The following is a 21,953-nucleotide window of genomic DNA, read 5'->3' on the forward strand; positions in this document are numbered from 1 at the left end:
ACATAGATAAAATAGTCTATCTTAGGTAATTAGAACATGCTATTTATAATCCTGAAGATTTTAACTCTAGTTCACCAACTCTCTGTTTCATCTCACCTTGTTTAGGGATCTCTGCCAAATGCTGGATGTTAAAAGACTACTCAGCCTATCCCCTCTCTAAAGCCAGTAAAAGGGAAATAGATGGCTTCAAAAGGCACTTCAGGTCTTCTAAAATCTAAATTATTTCAGAGATAATTATCTTCATTGATCATAAAGAGAGCTGAGCAAAACAGACTCTCAAATTACAGCACTTAGGCAAGATAAATCTAGGGCTTAATACATAACTTCAAAAGGCATGTGACTAGCCACCCTGGCTTCAGAGGGATAACATCTGTGTTTAAAACCTTTGCTGACAATACTGACCATGGTAATGGGCATTGCTCTGGGTTAGGAATGTATCCTGAGAGGAGGATCTACACAAACTTTAAAGGGAAGGGGACTACTCCAGAGATGCACATAAACAACTGATTTTCATTGCTAAACACTGACACAGCTGAAGGATAATTCTTATCTAAATTAATTGCTACACCCTTTGATTTGTAGGATAGTACATAATTGCTGTAGAAATGAACATCTTCTATTTGCACATCCAATTTTCAGTTTAAAAGCAGGTGCTTAACTGACACTCTTTTCTGGCTTTCCAGGTTCAAGTGTCCTATATGAATATCAACATGGGAATTCAAAAGCCAAAGCCGACCAGCTGAGATTTGTATGAAGTCATTCTTAGCCATAAGTTACAGAAGAAGAGTGTCCACCTGCTCCCAGGTTTTCAGCATGATTTCCAAGAAGTTCTGCTAATTCAAATAATTCAGAGAAAAATTCCATAAAATTTGGCTTTCATGAAGTAAGTATTAAATATTTGCATTCATGCAAGGCTCTGTTTTAAGGGCAGCAGACAGGCTCCCAATCTTGAATGCAGTCTGGCCTTATAAATGCTGCAAGGTAGGCAAGTATCACTATCTCTGTTTGCAAACATAATCCAAACTTTTATGACGTGAACCACAGAAATACCATACAAGGTATCTTCCTCGTTTATGAGGCCAAAGCAGTAGGGATATACGGACACTTGGCATCTTGGTACGATTCCAGTGATTTCCTTTCACGATGGCACTGCTAAAGCTCTGCTCAACTGGAGCATTTTACAAATGAAGAAATAAGGTACATTAAACGTAAAAGTGCATAGCAATTACAGATGTAAAGCTTGAGAAATAAAGTGCCTGCTTTTTGTAATGCACTTAGCATTTTTTATGCTGCACCATCTCTTTTATAGCAGTGCTCCTAGTGTTACGTGCTGCTGCTGGGAGTGTTCAGCACTCCCACTAATCACATTCCAGAGTTTCAAACTGGATATGAAAAGATAATTACTTAAAGTTTGCCTTATACAGCAGAATAGCCAGGGGAAAGGGTTAGTTGGAGGTCAGGAGAATGCAAGGAGCCTTGGCAGAGAGCTTTTCATAGCTATGCATTTTTCCTGGAAGCAGTGGCTTCAGGCTCACCCTGGCTGAAGAGCCTGCAGTGCCCTACCATGCACGGGACCTGCACCTTCTGACTCAGAGAGCAACAGCAAAGCGGGGGGGGTACAGCCTTCCAGAGTAGCAATGCTGGATTGCTCGTGTGGCTCTTTCATTGCTTGGCGCAGATGAAAGAATAGGCAGAAACTCTTCCCTCGGGTGATGGGTGTATGGCAGAAGATGATAGGTCTTTGATACTAGATGTTACACTGGCAAAGATAGAGAAGGAAGGAGAACTAGAGTTCTCAGTCAGGATTCACTCACCTATGGAGTTATTGCATGCCTTTAATAGAATACATATGTGGATTAGACCCCATGCTTTCAGTCTGCACAGCAAGTTTGATGATTTCAAAGCACGGATACATGGGCTTTGTGAAGCCTCTTAAGACCGATAAACTCCCAGCAACCTGACCAGGGGTTCCAACACAAAACATCATTTGGAGATCAAGCACCTTAAAACTTCAGAAAATGTCAATGAAATAAAATACCCCATTCCAATGGCTCAACTATCACTGGGAACCAGGGTTTTGCATGTTCTTGTATGCAGCTCTGGAAGTGAGGAAACACTACCATTACCTACATCCATTTATGGGTCCCAAAACATAACTTGTCGGCTAAATCTTTCATTCCCCCTTGTCTCTCCTTTTCTTTCCCCTATGATCCCCTCACAAGAATCAGCACAGTCACACATCCTACTTCTCAGCAACTAAAAATGAAAAGTGAGGAATGACTACATAGGAGAGTTGATGTCTCTTTGTGCACTGCATGAGCACTTGAGTTTGAAGTGAGTACACCCCAAACACAAAGGAGTAAGCTTTGGAAACCACCAGAGGGGAAATGGCTGTGAACCTCTGTAATGCATCATTACTTGCTTCAGCTACTCTACACTCTTGGCAGGTTTATTACTGCCTAGAATTTTCCTATTCCACAAAAGAGCTCCTCCACCTTGTCATGTGACATTATGGTTTGCCTTACACAGCCTATGGCAAGGCCTCAACCCACATTATGTTCATAAAGTAGCAATTATTTTAAAGAAACACAGAAGCATAGTAACATCACAAATGGTAAGAAAGATGGGAAGTTGCCCTTCCTTTCCTTCTGCCCAAATGAGGCAATAAATAAATAACAGTGGAAGTTCAATCCTGTATTTTTCAAATGCAGATCAAAACAAGCTCTGGTTTACTAGAATTTCTCTGGTAGTTACAACACAACTTCCTCCTCCATCCTAACAAGAGGAACAGAAGAGCCTCTGACACACTGCCTTTAGAAAGCCACCCTGAGGGAGTTCTAATTGCTGGTAAATAAACACATTCTCAGACAACACAGTCTTTAAAATAAATATTGAAAAAAAAGAAAAAAAATAGGGAGGGGGGGAGAAAATAGCAGGACTTATATAAGCAACAATAAATCAACTATGTCTCTCAGCCAAGTTGAAGGCAAGACCAACCTTGTATTAAAGAAAGATTTCCAAAACTGTACCCTTAATGCTTAAAATTTTAAAGTAGAATCAACATCCTATTGCCAACAGAACATTTTCTATTTCTCAATTCTGCAAAAATTGCCTTTCAAAAACATTTTGCAATAGTAAGATAACAAGTCTCGTCCTTTAAATACAGTCACCCTCTCACACACATTCTTTATAAAATGGGAAGAAAATCCTAAATGTACAAACTGAAAACATAGACAATAATATGTTCTTAGCTTTGTTTTTGTTAATAGTTTTGCCTCAAGGTTGAGACCTTTCTGAGCTGAGGGATCTCTTATTTAAAGCACAGTAAATTTTACCACAGCAATGACAGCCAGAGGACAGTGTCCTTATTGCAAAGACTACATTTCAGTATTTCCAGGTCTAGTTTCAAAGTACTTGGGAACACTGCATTAACACCCAATTCATCTCCTAACAGAAATCTTTCTGTAAAAAATACTAAACTACTAACACTTTTCATGAAACACTGGTTCTAGGTACTCAAATGAAGATGATGAGAAGAGGGTAATTTTCAGAAATTACATGTTACTTAAAAGAGAATTTTTTAAAAGAGGGGGAATTTTTAAAAAAAAAATATATCTAACTTCCCAATTTTAATAGGTTAAATTCATTAAAACTGAAACATCGAACTACAATCTTGGTCAAAGGATAGTGACTTGTTCGTTTTTGTCCCCTCTGTCTATATATGTGTAAGTATTATTATACTCACTGTAACAACCAATTATGGATCAATAACTACGTGGCCTCTGAACAAAGAGGAAATACATTCACTCATTTTACTTTTTTCTTTCCCAAAGGTGATTCAATGATACAGTAGTACCACATCCCACAGAATACTGAAAACACTTTATTACTTAAGTCAAAGCTTTGAGGGTTCATTTTTGAGGTAAAACTTGGTAACTGTTTAACAAGTCAGTCATGCCTCGATTTAACTCTTCAGACTGCCTCGAATTTAAACAAAATAATAATTGCTATTTTCCATTCTGCTTAATAGTGTGAAGTAAAAAAACAACCACCAAATCCTCAGCTGTGTCTGTGTAATTCGTATGATTTAGTACCCTACACTTCTTCCACTGATTTTAACAAAGGTCTTAAGGCTTGTCTTAGAGCAAATAAACTGTGATATTTTTAAGAATATGGTAACTGATACCTTCATCCTGGATGAAGCCTGGAAATTTTCAGGCTTCAAAGGGCACTGGAAGTCAGTTCCAACAACAGCATCCTCTTCTTTCTCCCCTCATGCCACAGCCAAATCAAATCACCCTCAACTGAAAGAAGGTTTAAATGTTGTATAATACAAAAAGATGAACAGGAGGGGGCATGGCAGGAAGCTTCTTTGCTGCTCTTTCCAAGAGAAAGGCAATAGAGTCTAGATATTGACATCGACCTACTGAAAACATTTATGAAAACCTTTGATTTCTAAAGATACATACCCCTATAATACTTAAGCCTTTCAGGTACTCCTGGCGAGGTTGAGCTTGTGGTACACAGCCTGCTAAAACAACTTTCTTCTTCCCTTCTTGAGCTTTCCTAAAGAAAGACAAACAGTGTGTCAATATTTTTTAAAATTATCATTTTCAACTTCAGCGCAATCCCATTATGCATGTGACAACAGAAAGAAATCACAATGAAGACCTCGCCAAATCAGAAGCAACTTGAGCATGTGTGAGCCTCAGAAACCAAACAAATCAACACACCAAAAGAGCCCCATATGAAGCTACACCTGGTTCAGTTTGGGGAGTATGTACAGAGACCATGAACATTGCATATGTTGGACAAAAACACAACCTTGAGCTCTAATCAAGTTCACTTTATTTGCCAAAATGGTAGAAGAGAAACTGGCCAAGCAAGATGGGACAGAGTAATTAACATCAATTCAAGAACTTGGACAGAATGGAAGGGACAAAGGACAGGATGCAGGCAGGAACCTCTAGCTCAGAACAGACTCATTTATGCAGCACCAGTCAGAACTGTCCAGTTACATCAGTCTTCTGATGTCCACTTAAAACATTTATTTACTTTGAAATATCCAGTTACTTTAAAATGTTTAAGTATTTAAGCATCTTGAGCACTTTTCAAGCTTTAAGTACTTGCCTCTGGAAGAGAAACATTTGTCTGGATATTACCTTACATAATTCGTTAGCTTTAAAGCTACCTTAGCATCAGGCAGGAAATCAAAACACTAAGATGAAATGGTTAAAACCCTTCATCTCATTAACATTTTTACTCACTTTGAATTCAACAGTGAGTATCAAGCCAGCACTGAATCTCATAACTGATGGGAGGTCTGCACAGAACTAGAGGCTACACACAAAACAGTGAGATGCAGAACCTGCCAATGCCCATTAAACTTTGAACATCATCCATTACCACATTAATCAACACAACAACTGCATTAGCAACGTGCAAAACACAAAAGAAGGAAAGTGCTGAATAATACTAGGAGATTTGCTAGGTCTAACATATTATGGGTAGCTCCAAGAACAATCTTTCATGGTTGCATGTTGTATCGTGGCTTCTGTCAAACTGGAACCTGGATCTTTTCTCCACCAGTGTATGAATTCATTAAGTGTTTACCATTATGTTGGAATAGGCTAAGACACATCACAACACTTTTCAGAAAAAATATCCACAATATGCAGGTACGTAGACAATTTTATACTCTTCAGCTCGCTTGAGCTGTCTGCAAGATGAATGCACTAAAGGAAGTGATGTTCAACAAGCACTTGAACGCTAAGTGAGTATCTGTCGATCTCCAGCAGAGGCAATTTTAACAAAAAAACCCCAAACTAACCCAGAGTGGTACCACAGAGAGTTTCCCTGCTCAGAATTTTCACTCCACACTTGTTATAAGGACAAATCTGTTTACAATTTACAGCTCAAATGAAAGCTCAAAGTAACACACAGATTGTAATAATAAAGGAGATCACAGGCCATTTTGCTAAATACCTTGTGTTGGCTGCTGCACTAAAATGAGGTGTTTTAAAGGAAAGAAACAAATGCAAGTGAGAAATAACAAGTAAATAGATTACAACTGTTAATTCCTATCCAATATATATGCAGCAAATATCTCTAAGATATTTGATTTTGTTTTAGTGGGACTTCTGGGAAATATTCAGACATTCATGATACAGAACCTTGTTGGTCCTCTACTTACACACTGAGTGTATAATATAAATGCACATATTTTCATCTCTTCTTGATATTATTTATGTGGGTAAAGAACTATGATAAGAAGCTAGTTTAGTATATTTCTTCGGCACAGAACATAGAAACATGTCTCCAAAACCTGTAATCCCTCTTTTCTTTCAGTGGTAAACATTTAAGGGTTTTGCAAAACTTCAGTGGAGGTTACCTGCTACATAGTCAAGAAAAAATAAGAAAATAAAAATCATACTTCATGCTTTATCTAAAAATGTCACATAGCACCATGTGACACTCCACTAACTCAAAGGATAAAAATCACTACTTATATAGTCTAACAGACTCAACCTAATGCCTGGAGGCAAGACAATAAGCCCTGTCTCCAGCAAACAAAGCACACATCCCTCGGCAACTTGGCATCTGGTATAATCTGCTGCAAGCAACAGCCTGCTCCATCTACTTGAAAACCTGTGAGCACCACAGAAGAAAAAGCTTTTATTCATGTCTTTTTATCTGAGAAAAAAAAATAAACAAAGTTTCCCTTGACACATTAAATGGCATTTTAATGTTATTTCACAGCTTTAACATTTTGCTGCATCTTCTGGGACTATAACTAGAGCTAGGGGGGAAAAAGTTAAAATGAATATTCTTCATAATAAGCATTGCCTTCACTTAACTTTTTAAAAGTTGTACATGTCTCTACAGAGTAAAGAATTTTGTACACTGAGATTTTTTTTCTTTAAAATGCAATTAAGTGGAAATGCCAGAACTAAATTTTCAATCATAGCAAATTTTCATTACCTTCATAATATACCACACAATACATAAAACCCACCATAAATGAAAAGCCATTGTAAGGAAATTATGATTTTTTTGCCTCGTTTTCAAAAAACCACTTCTCAAAATATGCATTCCAGTGCTGTATTGTCACCTCCTTTTAATATTGTTTAATGAGCCCTACTTGTATCAACAAAAGCCTGCAAAAATTATCCTTCAGAAATCTAGTTAGCACGAGAACTGTATTTGAAGAGCCGTTAGTCTTCAAAAACATGAACAGTAAGGAGAATAATACCTCATGGAGTCTAGTAGGTGGCATGAATAAATACATCTTCTCTTTTAGAACCCTTTATATTTTTAAGTTACATGAACTTGAACTTTCAATTTAATTGACTCATGAAACATCTTGAAATACTCATTTCTAAAAGCTCCTTGCAAGATATACATCTGAATAGAAATTTAATTAGAGCAATTTTTTCTTTAAGAAAGGAATTATTCAAGCTACTTCCTAAGTAATGGGTGGGAAGCAAAAAACAAGTGGGAAACAACAGGGGTGTGAAGTGCTGCATACAGCAGAGGACTCATGCAAGATCATAAGATTTATACTCTGTTGCAGAGATAATGAAATATGTTCCATGTATTCTGCCTTTAAAAAGCAAATTTAAGAATGAAACTGGAGAATTTCTGCCTTGCTCATGAGCACTTGTATTTATGTTAGGAACCCTCCCAAACTGGAATATTTTTCTTACAATTCTATGTAGTTTTTTGCATGGCTCCTCTAATTTTTATTTTTTAAGCTCCAAGAAAATTTAGTCAGTAATACAACAAAACCAAAAAAAACCACCTTCCACCCTCCAAAAAAGCTCCCCATAAGCATTTACTACATCAGCACTGTGTGTATAGCAAAACTGCTGGATACCATGGCAGCCAGTGCAGGAAGCTGTTCCACTTTTTCATGACTCACACAGATACTCGGGTGGAACCACCAAAAGAAAAAAGTTAGGGACATTTCCCTGAGGTTCAAATCTAAGGAAGGCAATAAAAAAGTGAAAGCAGAGAAGATGGGCCAAGTTCAACAGAAGACCATCTGTGATACTGAAAGTAATTGCTAACTTGTTCTTTGCTAGAGACAAGAGGAACCAGACCACCACCGCTTGCCTGCTCATTTTCCTCGCCATAAGCAGAGCTGCCCACTGGATTTTTGTAAGCTGTGAACTCTTAAGTAACTCGTAGCTTTCAGAGAGCCACCACTACACCCCACCAAGGGATCCCAGCTGCACAGGAAGGCTTAACAGGCCTCTGAAATAAAAAGCAGTCTGGTCTGCAGGGAGGAAAGCTGATAAACTACAGACTTGTCAGCATGAAACATGCAATTTGTAAAGTGCTGCTCTAGTAACAGATATGTGAAACCAAGTATTTTGCCTGCAAACCCCACATTTTTTATTCCAAAACCCATTGTTGGTGGAATTAAATAATGAAGAAGCATATAAACAATGAGCAGAAGGTTGCCTGCAGCAGGACTAAATAACAGTCAAATACAAGTAAGAGAAGAACCAAGAGTGGAACTTTTAAACAAAAGCAAGAAATTAAGGGGGAAGTGCTTTACAGTGAGCTTCTTCAGCTTTGTATGGACAGCACTTGGGAAATGTTCATAAAATAAGAACTATTTCTAATGCTGAAGTACAACTGGGAGTAACTTTGTTATAGCATATGAAAAAGTAATTATTTCAACCTGAATCCTACTAGGCAGATGACAACTGAACATCCATGAGTTATTCCCACAAAATACAGCACTAACCTCCTCATTGTTGTACCTGTATAAGATGTGTATATTTAAATTGAATTGTGCAATGCATCATTGCAGTCTATTCATACCATTCTCATGGCCTCCTATTACACAAAATTCACAACAAGTCCTTATCAGGTGGTTTAGAAAGGTGTGAAGCCATAAACAAAGGGGAGCTTTGTGTCTAGAAGTGCCCAAAGAAATGTCAGTATACATGAGAAAGTTCTGCTGCAGCAGCTCTAGCTAAATACAGTATTAGCTGGGTATATGATGAGATCAGGCTCCCAATCGTTATAAAAAGTAAAATTCAGGAGATACTACTTCCCAGGCTGTAGAAATGGTGTTGTGATATCTCTGGGGAAAAAGAAATGCTATTTGGCTGAAGATGCAAATATGTGAAAGGCCTTCCAACTCCCTCATCTGCTGAATTAATCAGCAGAAAGCCACAAGTCTTAAAGAGAGCGCAATATTCATGGAATGAAAAGATGGTGCCTGTACAGCATTTGGAATACACTCCTGAAAATCCATAAAACCACACAGCCATCTTCTGTTTGAAAAATTACCAATGTAAGCTGAACTGCGGCTTTACAGGCTTTGAACGAATGTAATGTCTCACTAGGACCCAAAAGCTCCCTTCCCATCCTCTCTGTCTGCTGTTGTTGCTCTTACCTTTCTCCAACTTCAACACCCCCTCTTTCTCACTTCTGGTCATCTGGTATCACTCCTCCTCTGCTCCAAGCTCTGCAGCTCACTGGGCCTTTCCACAGCCCCATTTAACTCACTGATTTAGGAGAAATTTATTGAGTCAAGACTGGGGGGGTTTAACCATTTTGTTTCATTAAGTTAGCTCGTGGGAGAAGGGATGCAGCAGAACCAAAACTGAGGGAAAACAAAAGGTACTGGGAAGGAAACAGAAAAAGAGAAGGACATGGGAACTCCTTGTTTTATTTCTGATGCTCTGATCAGATTAACAAGTCTTATGAAACCTTTGAGGTCGCAATATGCTGAGCAGAGTGGGTGAGTAAGAAGTAAAAGGATGTTAGAAACTCATAAATGTTCTGCTTTCAAAGTTATGGACAGCCCCATAGACAAAGGATTGTGGAAAACCTGATGAAAGCTTGTCAATATTATTAACCAGAACAGAATCACTCAAGAGTCTGCTTAGGCACGTCAGCTTCCTTGTGCACTTCCACAGCCCCCAAAGAATTACTGTAGTTTATCTGTGAGGCATGTGAAGATGCAAAGTTCATATGAGGATGCTTATGCTGATTATTGGAGTTTACTGAACTGCTCTTGGAGAATCAGTCTCTATCAAAGAGGCTGTCTCACTGCCAAGCTGCACCCACCGAACTTGTCAAATAGCATTTCCTGTGGCAAATACCATCAGGTAACATGCAAATATGCCAGGGCAAAAATAAATTGCATGTCCTACTCCTTACAAAGGCAAGCATGTCCTCTCTGAAAATGCTTTAAAAAGATAAAAATGCTTGCTCTGTCAAACTCCAAACTGAGGCTGTAAAGACATGCTCCGAGCAAAAATTAATAAATGAAAGCATAAAAATATCCTTCCCTAAGAGAGTTTTTTATAGCAGGTGAAATGTCAGCTCTTGAGAATAACCGCAAGACTCACATGCTACAAACCAAATTACTCCCTAAGTTTCTGAAATGAATGGAAACTTGTTTTTACCCAACTACCTGGCATGCAAGTGAAGTGACAGCAGCTTTGTCTGCAAAAGGCAATCTGAATTGAAACTCTAGACACAGTCAAATTGGTGCCTAAGTTTTACTCAAATTTTCTGTAAATGTTACTTTACAGGCAGCAATTAAAGATGCAACAGCTATTCCTGGGCAGTCATTACTCACACAAACATAGCATGGTAGTGGTAATGGTGGTCTTTTCTTCCTGCAAAAGCTTTCAAACTAATAGTTCAAAGACTTTATCAAACTGAAAAATCAGACCAGAATGTTTTCAGGAAGAGGATGGGATGAAGGAAAAAATCCTCAATCCCTCCTTGGCCCTGGCTAGTAATTTTTGTAGCCCCAAGCAAGGCTGAATTGATCAACACGAGTGAGAAACTTCCAGGATGTCTTTTGGTCAGGCTAGGCAAAAATGGTTACATGCCAGCTCCTACAGATTATTAAGAAAACAGATTTTTAAAACTCGGTATACCATAGCTTTAAAGCAAAACTGAAAAACCCATAATTAGAAGTTATCAGCCTTACAACTGTTCTTAAAAGGAAAGTGTAATTAATGACAATCTGCTCCTTAAAAAATTTCATCTTGGCTGCTGGCAGACAGATTTTTACTTGTTGGCTAAAAAGCATATATATTTTAAATTTTAAATTTTTTTCCTTGTAAATACAAAGTTGTTGGTTTGGGGTTTTTTTTTCTTTTTTTTTTTTTTTTTTTTTTTTTCTCTTTATTGCGAAGACTGAGGGACCTTGTCATGTAACAGAAAATACTAGAAATAGAATTTGTCTTCCCAAGACTGTTGAGCAGACTGGGACCTGGCAATCTGCTCAGGGGGTGCCAAGACACCCACTCACTGGCTCAAGCCTTCCCCAGCTCTTGTCAAGTGAACAGCACAGTCTGCCAGGACTTGTTGAGCACTGACAAACCTTCACTGCCTAACACAGGTGACATCCATGCTTTGTAGAAGGTACTCGCTAGAATGCTGAGAGAAAATTTCTTTCTGCAGTATTTTGCAAGTGTTTAGGCTCCCACCATTCCTCAGATAAAACAATCAAGTATTTGCTGCTCTACAAATCTGGGGTTTATGAGTTTTGGTTTCAAGCACATTGTTGGTAGGAGACACTACTGTGCTCCTCAGCTCCTTTTCTTCCTCCCTCCTTTCAGTGCTCTTCTTTATCCCTCTGCTGACAGCACGAGTATGCTCAACTTCTCTAAAGCACAGAGTACCAGATACACTGCAGCTCTGCCCATTCAGTCTTGAAAAGCAGAGGCTGCTAGAAGCCAGACCACCAGGGAGCTGATGCAGGTGGCAGAAACTGGAATTGCCCTTTAAAAAATCTGCATTTTCTGAACACCCTTGAATCTTTATGTCCTTTAGCACAGAGATGACAAGTTGTAGTAAGGTTGTAAAAATACTTCACTGTCTTTCTAAATCTCTCATGCAAGCCTTTCTTCAGAAAAATCTAGGAAGCGACAATGGTGAGAGAGTTCTCAGAAGCAGACAGAGCTCCAAAGCTCTAGCAGCAATTTTGTCTTATCTCTTTGCCTTCTGACACTACTTTCCTTCTTTAAGAGCAAGCATTTTCACTTCTTTCTACCACATCAAAAAAGCAAGACATCATGCTCCCCCTTCAAACTGGAAAACTTAATCCTGTTCTGAATTTATTTTTGCATATCTAGGTGGACTGTCAAAAGGTACACTTGTGTCAACAACAGTGAAAGGAAATCTCATATAAATTCACTTGCAAAGTGACACTAAACTTCTGATAGATTAAAAAATGGAAGTCAAAATTTTAACAGTGAACTTTGATATCAAACACACAGCTCTTATGCCATTCCTCTGTTCTTTCAACATATATTTCTGCAGGAATGAGAATATACTATCATAGTATTTATAGCATATCTCTCCTTTATATTTAATTAACTGACAATTTATTCTACTTCACCTTCCCAATCTTTCCCCCCTCTTAGTTCTATTCATCTCTTTTTAAAAAATGGAGTGCAGTTTAGGGCACAGAATAATGATTGTAATTAATGTGTGAAATACTACATTGCCTCTCAGGTTCAAAGTACAGGCAGGCTTCAAGTTATATGTATGCGTGGCCAGTGGTTGTAATAGAAAACCCTGTTGATACAATGACTAAAAAATGAAATTAGTGTTGAATGAAAACTAAATAATCCATTCTTCCCTGCCCCCAGAGGTATAGCATGCTTCTCACTAACAAGCTACCTACAAAATTTTAACAGTATTTGTTCCAGAAGCAGTTATTAGTACTTCTCCAGTTTGGTTTTTTTTTGCTAAGTATAATACACCAGGAATCTTTTTCCATAGGGTAAAGATGGTGAAAATCCAGAAAAAGAAAGCAGAATTTACATGGACTAAACACACAGGGCAGTACATGATACCAACAGTGTTTTACCAAGTCATCAGAACAAAACCCCTGCACAATTCCATGGCATGTCTGACATGGAACATTCTGATAAAAAAATCAAGCATAACAAAGGAACTAACAGCCAACTCATTTTTCTTGGACTCCTCCAGGGCAGCTGAGGAGGAAAACCACAGACCTGAAAGGCAGCCAAAATTCTGAACATCCAGGCTTTTTTTTTTTTTCTCAAAATCAGGTGGCTAGAGCTACTACATGAAAGAAACAAAAATAACTTCTTGAGAGACACTAAATATAGTTTTCATCTTATGTGCACAGAAGACTGTCAGAAGTTATCCAACAAAGAAAAGGAAATAAAATTCAATGAAGTAATTTTTCAGAACAGTAAGCTGCATGTTCTTTTTCCCTTATGGAACTGCTATACAAGCAGCCCCACTGTGGCTAGTTTTTGTGAGGAACTATGAAATAGAAAAGGACTATAACATAGTGTGTTAAAGCAGGGGGGAAAGCAACAAAGGGCAGAGCAGAAAATAAAGGAGGAAAAAAAAGAAAAAGATATGTCACTCCTCAACACTGGAACCTTCATTCTGTCCAGATTTCACTGTATCACATTTTTATTAACCTTTAGGTTTTGTGTTTGCTTTAAATTCTTCCAGTAAAGCCCAGCAAGCTCTTCCTAATCAAAATAGACTAGAACTGACCACAGGACCTGAACAGCAACAGAAATTATCCACTACCCTCTACATGCCTGGTCGTTTTAGCAGCTCTCCAATGGACTTGGCTCCAGTCTTCTTATATCCCTCAACTGCCTTTGCTACACTCAAGACACAGCAATCCAGGTGAAGCCCCACCAAGTAAAGAGTAATAAATGCCTCCTCTCAATATCTGTTCATGTTTTACTTATTTACAACTGAGAATGACTCATGAGAACTTGTTCATGTTTCTGGGCCTTCACCATACATCCCACATTATTCTGTTCTCAACAGGCCACTTAGCCATCAGCCTTATCTCAGTAAATTATCAAGAGGTGTCAACTAACTCTTCATTGATATCTTTAATTTCACATTGTTTCACACCACACTTGAAAGAATGGTAAAGATCCAAACAATTCTCCATGGACTACATTTTGACATACAATTTATTTGTATGGTTTTTGTATTGCTGGAACATCTTAGTGGTTTCTGTGCTCACACAAATTCATCTCAATCTCTGAAAGTAACAGACTCCTACACTGCTTTAACTTTATGCTTTAGGAGGGCTTTGCACTACACACTACAATACAAATGGAAGAGAAAATACAATTTTATTTCCTTCAGAGGCTGAAGCTTTGAGTCTGTGGTTACATATATAGATTCAAAAGTGTAATCTTCCTTCTGAAAAAAATGATTTTGTCTTTTCTATTCAGGCATTTTTAACTACAGTTTCAAGGGTGACTTGAATAACAACTGCACTTCTGCTTGTAGTGCTGGAAAAAATTCTCCACTCAGTTGCTGTCACTGGTGCTTAAGCAGGGGAAGGGGAGAAGATGCTGCTAGAAAGGTGGAAGCCCAAAAGTGCATCAAGCAGCATAAGAGGGCTTTAGTGCACTCCCACTGTGAGGTGGGACTGATCAGAGGAGCTACATCTGCTCCTTGCTTACAATTTATGCAGCACACTTCCTTCCATTCTGGTTTAGGATTTTTTGATGTCTGTGGTTAGAAAAACATTTCCTGGGTGGTTGCTGAGAGGAAGAAGAGAAAAAGACAAGTCCTAGAAGTAGCTCTGAGAAATTACCAGTTTAGATATCTAAATCTAGTTCAAAATGTATTATTTAGAGAGCTAAAAATAGTAACTTCTGTCAGAGCTGAAGGGGTAATTTCTCTAAGCATATTAGCTTGCCCAAGAATGTTTCCTAAAATAACTAAGATATCATTCTAGTAGTTTTCACAACAGATGATCTTCTAGAAGTTTAATACACTGCCAGGCATTTTGTACATATAATATTAAATGTATGGGTTCATATAAGTTTTAGGTCACATGTTCTGAAAAGTCAGAACAATTTAAAAGATTCTAGCAACAAAACTTTTAATTTCTAACAGAGAGCAATCCAATGTGGATTGAATACAGCACCAAGCCAGACAGAGCTCACAGAGCATTCGGACAATATTCCTGGGCACATGGTGTGATTCTTGGGGATGGTGCTGTGCAGGGCTGGGAGTTGGATTTGATGATCCTTATGGGTCCCTTTCAACTCAGCATGATCAGTGTCATTCTCTGTGTGTGAGTGAACATAAATATTTGCATGTGACAACAGGTACTTCACTCCTAAAGCTCTATTTCCTTTTTCCCCTCCACATTTTCCATAAAATTTAATTCTATCAGATTCATACTGCCATATTTCCAGTGCTTGTTCACCTACACACAGATGGAATATTCTCATTTTGAAGCATAACCAGGTTCCAACACTGCACAGCAGCACACACACACATATATATATATGTATGTATGTATGTATATGTGTGTGTGTGTGTGTGTGTGTGTGTGTGCAGTATATAAGCAGCAGCAACTCTCTGAGCACAGTAAACGACCATGTAACACTCCACCAGGATTTCACAGCTTTGTCACCCATCCCAGTGATCAGGAAGGTCAGAACAAAGGCCTCGGTGTAATATGTTATTGATCTCTTTAGAGATAATAATCAATCAAAAGAGTAATGAACCATTTTTAAAAGTTACTTTGCAAGTCCTAGGCAAAATGAGCTTGGTTCTTTATGGATAAAGCTTCTGTAACCATCTCTAACCTTTTTCTCAGTCTTGTTCCTGAAGCATGATCACCCACAGGTGAGTACAGGAAATGGAGACAGATTCCAGCTGCATGTTCGTAGGGCTCCCAGACTTTCCTTGTGCAATGGATCTGTGCTTGTACTAAAACTCAAATGAAGAAGGCCCTCCTCACTAAAGCTCCTTCCCTGGACTTGAGACACACAGTAAATTCACCCCAAAGTTGTAACATTCAAGTTTCTCTGTAACATATAAACAGCTCATAACAATGATTATATTAATTGTTAAATACTTCTAAGAAATATGAATTGCTTAAAGAGCATTTCCTATGCAACCACTTCATATTTTAATTCATTTCTATTTTTTATACAATATGCATCTCTGCAGACTTCAAGACACCTCACACCAGGAAACTATACTAAATAATGCAAGGCTCTGCATCAAGCTCACTTAACTCAAAATTCTACTGAATCTCACTGGAAATTGTCATCCTGTTATGAAACTCCAGAAAATAAACCCCTCTGCTCCCACCAGCAATTTCAAAGAAATTCTGTTCTTCTATGGCTACCAGACACTGCTGAATTTGAGAAGATGGGAGAAGCGCTAACTGCGCAACTTATGCCTTTGAAATCTGCTCTAAAAGATTTCTCATGTCTTTCTTCCAAATTTTTCTAGCAACTCAAGTACTTCTTTTAGACTCTGATTGCACTAAATGTATAATATTTTTTCTTTGAAATACTACTTCATTAATAAACATAATGATTTTTTTCTACCATAGCCTCTATACAAAGATTCAAAGTATTAAATAGGCAATTGAGCCTGTTTTTTCTGAATAGTCTGCACACAGGAAGATTTCGCCTGTGAGCAAGCAGAAGTTTAACTTTAAAACAGGTGCTAGAGGAAGGCAGAGCTTTTCTTTTGAATAAAATTCAGATTAGGAAATTGAGCACTGCACTCCCTGAAACACCTTTCAAAATCTATGCCTCATTCATCAACTTTTCACATCTCTTGCATCAGACAACGCACTCCAGGTTTGCCTAGAATTCAAGGGAGCAAAGTGTGTGTTAACCTTATTTAAGATGATACAAAACACCATATGTGTAAGATACAGGCCTACATGTATCAGCAGAAGGCAGCTTAATTCTTCAGTAAGGGACAGGACACATAAGCTTACATGCATTTGTACTTCAAAATACACTACAGCATTACAGAAGTAAAAAGGTAAGTTCTACATTGCCATTATATTCAGCTCATATATTCTGCTATTATTATCAGCTCAACCTGATTTTTTTTAAGGTTTCTTCACTTTAACATTACAAAACAGCAAGGAACAAAGATCTTATGCTCCTAACCTGGTTTTAATAATACCCTTTACAAAGAGCTAAACAGTGCTTAACTGCTCACTTATTTTTTGTTTTGTTCTTTTCCTCAAATTAAAGCTTTTACCCTGTTTTGTGCCCTGATCATGGGTCAAGTGAAGGCCAGATCCACTCTGATGACCTTCAGAAGAATTGAGAGACTTCATTCCCCATGCACTCTCCTTAAAATGTTGTTACAGCTACATTCTCCCTCCCTACTCCCATGAGTGTGCCAAAAATTGCTCTTACTTTCCGCCTCCATTCACAATGTATATCAATTCATTTCTGCCAGTATTTGCCACTTTCTGAAAAAGCTATCAGATGTTCCATGAAAGAGTGCCTTCCCTCTGATGGGAATTAGGCAGACCCAGACAAGACCCTACAAGTAAAGCATGGTTAGCTGAAAGAGACACTGTATGACTATATTCATCCTGCTCCGTGGAAATAGTTGTATTTAAAATAACACTGAGATGGATAAACTCTACATCCATCCAGTTTGAAATGTCATCAGTATCAGAAAATCACACTGTCAATAACAGAGATACCAAATTAGAAAACACAAAGACAGACACCAAGAATTATCTGCTGCAGCAAACTTCTGCCAAATCGTGCCTCTAAAAACTTCTGCTTTAAAAAGTAACCCAGGAGAAAACACAGATATATATTTTTAAATATTCATACATTCGCTTTATCAATTTTAAAGCCTAAAACCAGAGTACATGTGGTGTTCACAATGAGTTACAACATTCAACAGGACTGCTCAAGTTCTGAAAGTACATGAATAATTTGAGAGTTTGCACATAACTCTCAAAAGTTATAAATTTTAAAAAACTATCTCCTTAAGTTCATGTTCTGTGTTCTAAACTATATTCACTTGACCTTGACATCAGAATGGACAATGATTCTCTCCATATTTTCAACTTACGTACAGTATAATTACTATGTTACCAACCATTCTCACTCTTGGTATTCCACATCCTGGTGTTAGAGAATCTGCAACACATTCACTTCATTCAATACTGCCCAATACAATACAAAATATTTTTAATTTTATTATGCTTTTTCTTTTTGAAAACTGGATATAATAAAATGGACACATAAATTGAAAGGAAAAGTTCAAGATGCCAGTGTTTTCCTGAAAACAGTATTTTCTGACTGTTACTACAAAAAGAAGTCACCAAATGCTAATTGAGAGAAACCACTGCTGAGGCTATGGTCTACAGTCAGTGCCTATCCAGCTATCATCTTCCAGAATCTATCCAATCCATAAAACACACACTTCAATTCCTGTTTGTACCACAGAAAGTGCTTGGGAGCTGTTGGAAAACCTGTCTTTTCTCTCCTGTTCTTCTCAGACTCCTCATCTGTACACACCTTTCCTTCTACAAATGCAGCACTCCACTTGCCATATGATCATCAGCCAATACCCCAGAAAGAGCACAAATACCTGACTGGCAGTCCTATGCAAGCCCAAGCAACACTGGATGCTTTTTCCATGGTTATCAACAATAGTTTTCTCTATGGACTATAAACAGTGCTCTCCTATCTTTTGTTTAGCTCACAGATCTCTCTGAGACAAAGAGAGCTTATGAGTACATCAACAATCTGGAGCATCTTGCTTTCTGTTGCTGTTTCTTTTATTATTATTTCAATATTAGCATTGCCCTGGTCTAATGGAACTTTCTCAGCATGGTGACACTTGTTCGATTTAACATCCATCAATTATCACCACAGCCAATGGCATTTTAAAAAGGTAGCATTTACATACTTTGTATAAATTTGTACAGGAAATACTAAAGATATACAATAAATATGTATCTTTTAACACCATTTCAAAATTGGTAGGCTCTCTCTTCTTAGTTCTAATGCACATAGCTTTTCACTAATTCTTACAGCTCTCCACCATATATATATATTCCCTTAATAACATCAGCATCTCTTTGCCAAAATTCTATGTTTTCTACTCTTCATCTTGTAACTTTTTTCCACTTTCTGTGGATATCTAAAAAAAGCTGCCTTAACATCACCCAATTAGACCTTTATTCCACATTCCTCACTCTTCTTGATTACAGAATTGTGGACTAGCTAAGGAACTGTTCCCACATAAATCTCAATGTAGTCTAAATTTTTCTTCTCTGACAATTTTACTGGCTTTTTTATTTCTTTCCAAATGACAAACACATTACTCACTGAGATAATCCCCACTGAAGATAATCAGCTTCTAAAGTCCCTAATCCTTCCCAATCTATCAGTCTGAAATCCATTTATGATTTCATCTTCACCTGACATAGTTCAAAAACAGCTATTACCTTCTTCTAGGTAGAAAAATGTTTAGGGTAAAAATACAGACATAATTAAATGTGATGGTTTAAGGTTTCTGAAAAACACTGTTCAGTTCAGAAGCCAGATGAACAGTCTAAACAGGTCAAAGGGACAAATAGTTTTGTTGGAAGGCACCTTGTAACACTGAACTTCTATTTGTCAAGCAAACCTCACTCCAGCAGAAGTTGCCCATCTGTTGCGAATAAAAATAGCAAAACCAGTTTGTTTGCATTCCCAGTAAAAGCTAATCAGCATGGGGGAGCAAGACACATCTTTGCTTACAAACAGGCTTCCTGGAAGGGTGATGGAGAAGTTAATACTGACGAGGACTCCTCTCAAGTGGTAGCAGGAGGGAAGGAAAGCTTCCCAGTTTTACTGAAAATCGCCTGGTTAGCTGTGATAACAGGGTAAAATCAGTGAAGGTCTTAGGAAATTCAGGAAAATAACAACCTCAAAGTAAAATTGTATGGGTTTATAGTATGAATTTCAGAAATTCTCATAACATCACCACAGATCATGGTTTTACCTGCATACAGAAGAAAACCTCTCTCCTTAGGAAGCTGAGGAAACTACTGTTTGTCCAAGATTAAAAAAAAGGAAAAAGGAAAAGTACTCTTGGTAAATAACAAAACTAATGAAATTATAGACTGATAGTTAAGTAGCTGTTTTCCCACTATATAACAATGCATTTGCTTTCAAGAAAAATCTGATTTTTTCCTTAAAAATTATGTGCCTGAGAAGCTGACTGGCTTCTAAATCCTCCCAACCTCTTCCAATACACATATAAGAAATGCTGTTTAGAAAATATTCCAGAGACAGTAAGTGTTTTGAGAAGACCACTGTATGGTATCAAGTATTTTTAAGCACCACCTGCAGCAAAGGGAAGCAGCAGAGCAGCGAAGTTTCTAATTACCTGCTGTAACAAAAACCACACAACACTTGAAATCATCATGGGTAAGTAAGCCCCAATAGGAAAAGTTCATCTTTTTGTTACATCTGCTATCCCAAACCAGTTCTGATTAATAATTTAACATACTTGAATGGTTAACACATTTATCACTCCATATTCTACATAATCAACAACCTCTCCTAAAGGAGGGTAATTACCGAACATCAACTGTCTAAACACTTTAAGTTCCTTCTATTCCTCTCAGAAGCCTGTGGTTATTGATGCAGGATTTCAGACAGCATTATTTTCACAAGGATTTTGAGTAGAGTGAACTTTTCTCAACCAGAAGAAGTAAAAGCTACAAAGCCAGTTGACACAAAACACAGAAATCTAACTCTTGCGCATGACAGCCTCTGGAAAATGTGGCCTTATTTCTAGCAAAGCAGTATTTACTATAAAATGAAAGTGCTGAATAGGATGAAGACTTGTGACAGATATGAAATGATTTTGAACTGTGGTTATGAAGGGTCAACATCTTATCTTGAACTATGCCATTAGAGATATCATTAGTAAAACAAAAGCTCCCAAGTACCAAAACAACTGACATTCACTCACAAGTATTGCTCACTAAATAAGAATTAAACTGAGCTCAGTAAATTCTAGTGAAACAGAAGGTATTACCACACAAAAGAACAATTCTTGGTATAAATAAAATTTTAGTTATGGAATGATTTGTGTGGAAAGGAACCTTGAAGATTACCTAGTTCCAAACCTCCTGTCATGCGCAGAGACACCTTTCACTAGCCCAGGTTGCTCAGAGCCCCATCCAACCTGTCCTTGAACACTTCCAGGGATGGGGCATCCACAGCTTTTCTTAGCAACTTGCTCCAGTGCCTCACCACCCTCACAGTCAAGAATTTCTTCCTAATATCTAATCTAAACCCACACTCAGTTTAAAGCCATTCCCCCTTTTCTTGCAGGAATACCCTTGTAAATGGTGTCTCTGCATCTTCCTTGCATATCAGATAAAAGAAATTCTCCTTTTGCAGTATTTATTATGTACACACATACTTTTGCAAGTGTAAACAGTGAAAAAGTGAGGGGCGAAAGTAACTTCTTCACACAACCATTATTATCCAGTTCTAAAAGATATATAGTATGCCAAGTACCTGAGTAATACCATAAGACAAATGCAGAAGCTGAACTAAGAATTTCTGGTTTGCCAGAAAGATCTTGTAAACAACCAGCAATCAATATTTTTATTATTCTGAATGCAAAAGCTCAACATTTGTGTTCTGGGTTTTTTTTTTTTCCTAAGACCTGGGATACATTAGGATTGTACTCTTGTAGAAACTATTTTATGTCAATTTGGTTTATAACTGAGGTCTCTCAAAAGGTGAAGCCATCTGTGGTCTCTGACTGATGGGGTTCACTTAATTCAGGTCAGAATTCCTTGTCTCACAGCAAGGTAGATCTGTTAACAAGTTTGGCAATTTAAAGTAGCAAGATGAAGGGGGGCAACCCCATACCTTGGCTGCAGGGGTGGACAGCTTCTGGAATGTTGCTTTCCAGCTCAGACCTGGCAGTGTTTACATTTGAAACTCACAGTGAGTTAGGAACCCTTTTATCAGATTACAGATAAACCAAGGGTAAAGCTACAATGTGGAGCAGAAGAGTAATTTGTGAAATCTAATGTGAAAACAAAACCACCATCCCTCAGACAGCCTCTCAACAATACTGGATACAAGAGCTAGCCTCAGGGAAAAAAATCTGAGATCAACCTCAACTGGTAAAAGAAAATA

At 37.8% G+C, this 21,953-nt stretch overlaps 1 protein-coding gene across 3 annotated transcripts in view; it reads right to left on the reverse strand.

The window, feature by feature from the left end:
• CDKAL1 (CDK5 regulatory subunit associated protein 1 like 1) overlaps positions 1-21,953 on the reverse strand; it is a 379,654-nt gene that overhangs the window by 255,340 nt on the left and 102,361 nt on the right. For all 3 annotated transcript variants that reach the window (XM_038130237.1, XM_038130238.1, XM_038130239.1), the window contains one exon: positions 4,470-4,566. In XM_038130237.1, coding sequence (XP_037986165.1) covers positions 4,470-4,566 — 97 coding nt within the window. The remainder of the gene's footprint in view (positions 1-4,469; positions 4,567-21,953) is intronic.

This window comes from Motacilla alba, chromosome 2 (assembly GCF_015832195.1).
Source record: "Motacilla alba alba isolate MOTALB_02 chromosome 2, Motacilla_alba_V1.0_pri, whole genome shotgun sequence".
NCBI lineage: Eukaryota > Metazoa > Chordata > Aves > Passeriformes > Motacillidae > Motacilla > Motacilla alba.